General features: G+C 51.4%; 1 protein-coding gene across 1 annotated transcript in view; it reads right to left on the reverse strand.

Annotated features, from left to right (window-relative positions):
• Positions 1–6,694, reverse strand: part of BCAP31 (B-cell receptor-associated protein 31) — a 27,577-nt gene extending 20,883 nt beyond the window's left edge. Inside the window, exons 1-3 of the mRNA XM_012002252.1 lie at positions 6,097–6,694; positions 5,739–5,877; positions 3,279–3,379 (exon numbers count right to left, since the gene is read on the reverse strand). Coding sequence (XP_011857642.1) covers positions 3,279–3,379; positions 5,739–5,877; positions 6,097–6,250 — 394 coding nt within the window. The 5' untranslated portion in view covers positions 6,251–6,694. The remainder of the gene's footprint in view (positions 1–3,278; positions 3,380–5,738; positions 5,878–6,096) is intronic.
• Between the last annotated feature and the right edge of the window lie 6 nt (positions 6,695–6,700).

A 6,700-nucleotide genomic window follows, 5' to 3' on the forward strand; every position in this document is an offset into this window, starting at 1 on the left:
ACCCGGGAGGCGGAGCTTGCAGTGAGCTGAGATCCGGCCACTGCACTCCAGCCCGGGCGACAGAACGAGACTCCGTCTCAAAAAAAAAAAAAAAGAAGAATGAGATTGCTATAAAAAGATGTCAGCCAGGCACAGTGGCTCACATCTGTCATCCCAACACTTTGGGAAGCCGAGGTGGGGCAGCTCCACTTGAGGCCAGGAGTTCAAGACCACCCTGGCCAACATGGTGAAACCTCGTCTCCACTAAAAATAACAAAAAATTAGCTGGGCATGGCGGCAGGCGCCTGTAATCCGCAGCTACTCGGAAGCTGAGGCAGGAGAATCACTTGAACCTGGGAGGTGGAGGTTGCAGTGAGATAAGATGGCGCCACTGCACTCCAGTCTGGGCGAGAGTGACTCCATCTCAAAAAAAAAAAAAAAAAAAAATGTTTAAGGTGCAGTAAGTAGAAAAAGCACAATCCAAAGTATTGGCTGGGCTCTGCTATGGACAGCAGTCTTGTCTCAGAGCTGTGCTGCCTGCTTAGGTGTGGAATGCTCCTCCTGCCATGTCCCAGCAGGAATGTAGAAGGAAACATAAATACTTTGTGAGTATGATCCCACTGCTGTAGACATTTTATTAAAGATGTCAGTATAGAAAACGCCTGTGGAAATGCACAACACAATATTCATGATGGTTACCTGTGGGACAAGGGATTATGGGGAGTTTAACTTTCTTTTTTATTTATTTATTTATTTTTTGAGATGGAGTCTCGCTCTGTTGCCCAGGCTGGAGTGCAGTGGCGCAATCTCGGCTCACTGCAAGCTCCGCTTCCCGGGTTCATGCCATTCTCCTGCCTGTCTCCTGAGTAGCTGGGACTACAGGAGCTCGCCACAGCGCCGGCTAATTTTTTTTTTTGTATTTTTAGTGGAGAAGGGGTTTCACCGTGTTAGCCAGGATGGTCTCGATCTCCTGACCTCGTGATCCGCCCACCTTGGCCTCCCAAAGTGCTGGGATTACAGGCGTGAGCCACCGTGCCCGGCCAGGAGATTAACTTTCTAAATTCAATTTTTGAGTTTTTAAGATTACTCATTATTTTTGTAACCAGAAAAACAAGATAAACATGTTTCCTTACACTGTCACCTGCATCCAGGAATCCCACCATCCTAAGGACCACCTTGGCCAATGACCATGAGTGGGGATGGGAGACTGAGCAACACTAACCCAAGTCCCACAGTAGAACCCGGCCCTTCCTGTCTCGGGTCTCAGCCCAGGTGGGAAGATCCTGCACCCTCAGCAACTCCACCCTCCAGACGGATCTTCTCAACCCTCCCCGCCCCCAGGCAAGGCCACAGCTCTAGCTAGTTATGCCCGTTACCCTTCACTAGTACCTGTGACTAACACTTCTATTTGAAGAAGGCTCTGCAGATCTTTCTAGATTATGCTTAACATGAGAGTAGAAAGTAGCCAGCCATCATGGCCATATGTCCCTCTAGAACTTCCAAGCAGTTCCCTGATCCCAAAAAAGAATGAAGGCTTTGTCAACTACTGGATTCCGCAAAGGATCTCTCAGCCCACTCAGCTGCTCTAGGAAAGAAACATACTCCTTCTGGTTTGGGGAAGGGGCAAGGCCCTGAGGGAATCATCCTCAGCGTGGTCCCTCCCTTCCCCAGTTCTTATCCCCACCCCAGACCCAAAAGCCAAAACACACATGCTCAGTTCAAAAACTCAGTAGCCTGGGGACAACACATACATTCCCTACCTACTCCTGGCTTGGAGGCTGCTCAAGGAGAGAACCCTGGTTAGAAAGAGCTACCTCTTGGGGCCTTGCCAAGTATTTCAAAAACACTGAGGTACTCGGGCAGCTGGCACCTACCCTATGTGGTTGGAAGCTGTCAGGTCACACTTGGCCTGTTCAGAGGCAGTCCTGCCTGAACATATCCTATCAGGCTCTGAGACAGCAAGAAGGAGAAATGCCTAATGCTGAAGCTGGTGGGTGAGGCTTTGCACATTCCCCTGAACCACAGCCCCTCACCCGCTCAGCGTTTCTGCTGGGACTCGGTGGGAGGAGTGTTCCACACCTAGGCAGGCACCACAGCTCTGAGACAAAAGAGTGGCGTCCACAGCAGAGCCAAGCCAATATTTTGGAACCCGAACAGGGGAACATATCGATCACTTACCACAGCAAAACAACAAACATCTAACAGTCAGACAAGAGCTTTATTGATTCTTGTCTCCAGATGGTCACCCCACCACCTCATTGCAAAATGTCTGCCTTTCATCTTAACACCACCTGGCCTGGCCTTATCCCTGAGCTTGCTTGCCCTTAGACCAGTTTATCTTTCAAGCACCTGCTGGTATGCACCTCAATGTCAGAGTTTACAGAACTACAGAGCTGGAAGGACCTGGGAAAACCTCAAGTCTAGCCCAGATGCAGAGAGGTCTAGGATTTCTCCCCAAGATATGCTGCCACACATTTCTGTGTCCTCCTCCTACTACTACAGGGAACAGCAGGACTTCCCAGCTAGGCTCACTGTGTGCTTAGTTGCTCAGTCCCCCATTAAAGGTCCTGCTCCAGGCAACTCTGCTGTTTAAGTGACTGGTGAGCAGCACTACTCAGACCAAGGTCACAGGCCAGTTAACTTCCCTTAGCTTCAGTTCTAGAGTGACCTAAGGGGCAGCCTCAGAAACCTAAGGCGTCCCTTCTCCCAAGGTCTTGAAAAAAAGCAATGTAAGGTGGCCATCATAAGGCTGCACACAAACTGCTTTGGTATAAGCCCACGCCCACTGCTAGAGAGGCCTCTTTTTTTTGAGATGGAGTTTCGCTCTTGTTGCCCAGGCTGGAGTGCAATGGAGCAATTTAGGCTCACTACAAACTCTGCCTCCTGGGTTCAAGCGATTCTCCTGCCTGAGTCTCCCAAGTAGCTGGGATTACAGGCTCCCGCCACCATGCCCAAATAATTTTGTATTTTTCGTAGAGATGGGGTTTCACCACGTTGGCCAGGATGATCTTGAACTCCTCATCTCAGGTGATCCACCCACCTCAGCCTCCCAAAGTGCTGGGATTACAGGCATGAGCCACCATGCCCGGCCTAGAGGGGCCTCAAAGTGAAGAACCGACTAGAGGTCAGCAGCATGGGCAAAGGGAGCCTCTTCCTTCCCACAAGAGAAAGACACAGCATTTCACTGGTCTATCTCCCAGCAGCCAAAACTGGATGCTACACATCAAAAGCGGCAAAAGGTTTTGCATCAGAGACCGGGGTCTAGGTCACGTAGCTGCCCTCAGCCACAGCTCACTCACCGATGACCAACAGCACAAGGATGACAATGAGAACCACAAAGAAGGTGTTGCCATAGGACACTACCAACTCCACCAGCCGGGACTTGAAAATCTTCTGCCATCTGTGAAGACGACAAAAAGGACGGGAGCTGAAGAGAAAGCACACACACGGGCTCTAGGGCCCTGAGCAAAATGGAAATCCAGCTTTGCAGTCTTCTCCAATGGCCGAATAGCCCACACAAAGTCAGCCTCAGTGGCTTGCAATTCTCTAATTTGATATCCATTCAAGAGTGTTGGAAAAAAGGCCAGGTGCGGTGGCTCACACTTGTAATCACAGCACTTTGGGAGACCAAGGTGGGTGGATCACTTGAGGTCAGGAGTGCAAGACCAACCTGGCCAACATGGCGAAACCCCGTCTCTACAAATAAAGTACAAAAATTAGCCAGGCATGGTGGTGGGTGCCTGTAATCCCAGCTACTCAGGAGGCTGAAACAGGAGAATCACTTGAACCTGGGAAGCGGAAGTTGCAGTGAGCCGAGATCGCGCCACTGCACTCAAGTCTAGGCGACAGAGCGAGACCCTGTCTCAAAAAAAAAAAGGTGCTGGTCCACGTAGAGATCGAAATGTCTAGAAAACTAATCTTTTTTTTATTTTGAGACAGTCTCCCTCTGTCACCCAGGCTAGAGTGCAGTGGCACGATGTCGGCTCACTGCAAGCTCCGCCTCCTGGGTTCACGCCATTCTCCTGCCTCAGCCTCCCAAGTAGCTGGGACTACAGGCGCCCGCCACCACGCCCGGCTAATTTTTTGTATTTTTTATTAGAGATGGGGTTTCACCGTGTTAGCCACAATGGTCTCGATCTCCTGACCTCGTGATCCGCCTGCCTCAGCCTCCCAAAGTGCTGGGATTACAGGCGTGAGCCACCGCGCCTGGCCTGGAAAACTAATCTTAAACACGGGTAGTTGGCTGGGAACAGTGGCTCACGTCTGGAAACCCCATCTCTACAAAAAAAAAAAAAAAATATATATATATACACACACACACACACACACACACGCACATATATAAAAAATTAACTGGGCATGGTGGCAGGCGCCTGTAGTCCCAGCTACTCAGGAGGCTGAGGCAGGAGAATCACTTGAACCCAGTAGGTGAAGGTTGCTGTCGGCCGAGACCACACCACTGCACTCCAGCCTGGGTGACAGAGCAAGACTCTGTCCCAAAAAAAAAAAAAAAAAAAAAAAAACAAAGAAACCACAGCAACAAAAAGAAAACACACTGATAGTCTCTGAAAAGGGAAACTTACTTTTCATTGTTCTCCCCTTTGTAATATTCAAAATGTCTGCCCCATACACGTTATTTCTTTAAACTGTCTTTCCACATGATAAACCTTGGTTTGCCTATATCCCCCCCCACCCTGGGTTATGATGAGATGGACCCTAGACCTCACATCATTTCCCTCCACAAATGCTTTGGGATGCAGCTCTAAGAAGAGACTTCAGAAGTGTTTACATATTGTTCAAACCAACAAGAAGCCCTCATCATCAGGGCTAGAGATGAAAATGCCAATCACTGTAGGCAACAGTATTTGTTTGAATCTGGACCCAACAAGGTACCGATTTGGCATTTGGTAGATAAATGTCTTAAATCCCTCTTATTCTGGAAGCTCCCCCTTCCCTCCCCTCTTTCATTTGCTTTTCCAATTTGCTTTGTGTAGAAATCAGATTGTCTGCCCTCTAAAGCTTCCCAGATTAAAGCTCCCCGGGGCCCTCTATCTCAGCATGTCTTGTCAACTGTACGAAGGTTTGGTTTTCTGCAAGAATCCTCCTCAGGCAGCGCTGCATACTTTCTGTGGTATCACATCAGGGATAATTTTTCATGAAAAAACAGTTTTTAAAAATACCTGTGGAGATTTGGCCTTATTTGTAATATGTGAATTTAAATAGGGACGTGTTCAGGTATTATACATAATTAACAATTAATTTCCAATTCACTTTTAACAGGTCCTCTGTTCATTAAAAGGGAATATGGCTTCATCCTCCACAGGCTGAGTAATGTTCATGCAGCCACTGCGCAATGCCAGTGAGACTAGTTAGGACAAGAGTCACCAAATCAGCAACAACGTGACCCAGTGGTGCAAGTCTTCCGAATCCCACGCTGCCATCCCAAGACCCCGGGGGCCAAGAGTAGGCGGGAGGGCATCATTTCCAGAACTGTAACATGGATCTTCCTGCCTCTCGCGGGCATTCTGAAGACCAGAAGGCAGGGGACACAGGAAAAGGAACTGAGCAAGTCATGACGAAGCAGAACCCTGGGGAGGGTTGGCAATAACAAACACAACCCCTGCCACCCCCACCCCTGACAGGTTCTACCTGTTCCATCGGGTTCCAATTCCAGGGTCCACCAGCTGCACACACCAGTCCCAGGGCTAGGGCACAGGGACCCTCCCGCCTAACTCGCCTGCTTGCTCCACAAGCCATACCTTTTAGGAGAAATGAAGGGAATGCAGAGAAGCAACACAACAAAGACCTCCGCATAGAGGAAGGTGGCAACTGCAGTCCACTGCAGACTCATCCTGCTGCTAGAAGGTTTCCCACAGGGAGATGTGAGCTTGTTTCCTGGCAGGGCACAGAAGGAACAGGATTTGTAAGCGCTGGGCAGCCAAGAACATCCAGTTCAGTTACCTTGCGAGGCTGGGGCCGCCACTCTCCACTCGACCCCCTGCACTTTGCTTCACAGTCTCTGACGCGCTGGCGGAAGCAGGGCTCCACTAGGCAAGGCCGCTTGGCCAGCGGCGTTCACAGGCCGCACAAACTTCCGTTCGCTGGTCAGTTACCCGCCCCCCTCCAGCACGTGTGTCAACACGTCCAGAGCGGCCTCTCCCGACGATCCCTGTCCCAGGGAGCCCGAGATTTCCGACGCCCATTTAACTGAAAGGCGTTCTTCGGGAAGAGCAGTGCCAGAGCGCCAAGAGGAGGACGCCTCGGCACCCATTGGACGCTCCCTTCCCCGCCAGGCAGAACTCAGCCGCAGAGGCGGGCGCTCTGTTGGCCCAAATCCCCGCTACCAGGCGGGCCCAAGGCCGCATCTAGTCCAAGCGCTGCCGACGCCCCCGCCTCCCACCGTCCCCACGGCGCCCGCGGAGAGAAACCGGCACCTCCCTCGAGGCTCAAGCGGCCTTCCGCCCGGGGCCGCTTCGCCTCCGGTGGGCTGGAGGCCCGCAAGAGCGACTCCTAGAGAGCAGGATTCGGGACCAAGCGCAAAAGCAGGTCTAGACCAAGCACCTCAAGGCCCCATACGGGGAAAGTTCTAGACGCAGTCTCCTCAGAAGCCAGGGGTCCTTCCAGTAGCCCTCGAGGGCCACAGCGCCCACCCAGAGCGAGAGCTGACTGCGCGCACCGTGGGCCCCGCCGACAGGACCCCGGCCTGGCACACCGTCCCCGA

This window comes from Mandrillus leucophaeus, unplaced genomic scaffold (assembly GCF_000951045.1).
Source record: "Mandrillus leucophaeus isolate KB7577 unplaced genomic scaffold, Mleu.le_1.0 Scaffold681, whole genome shotgun sequence".
Lineage (NCBI taxonomy): Eukaryota > Metazoa > Chordata > Mammalia > Primates > Cercopithecidae > Mandrillus > Mandrillus leucophaeus.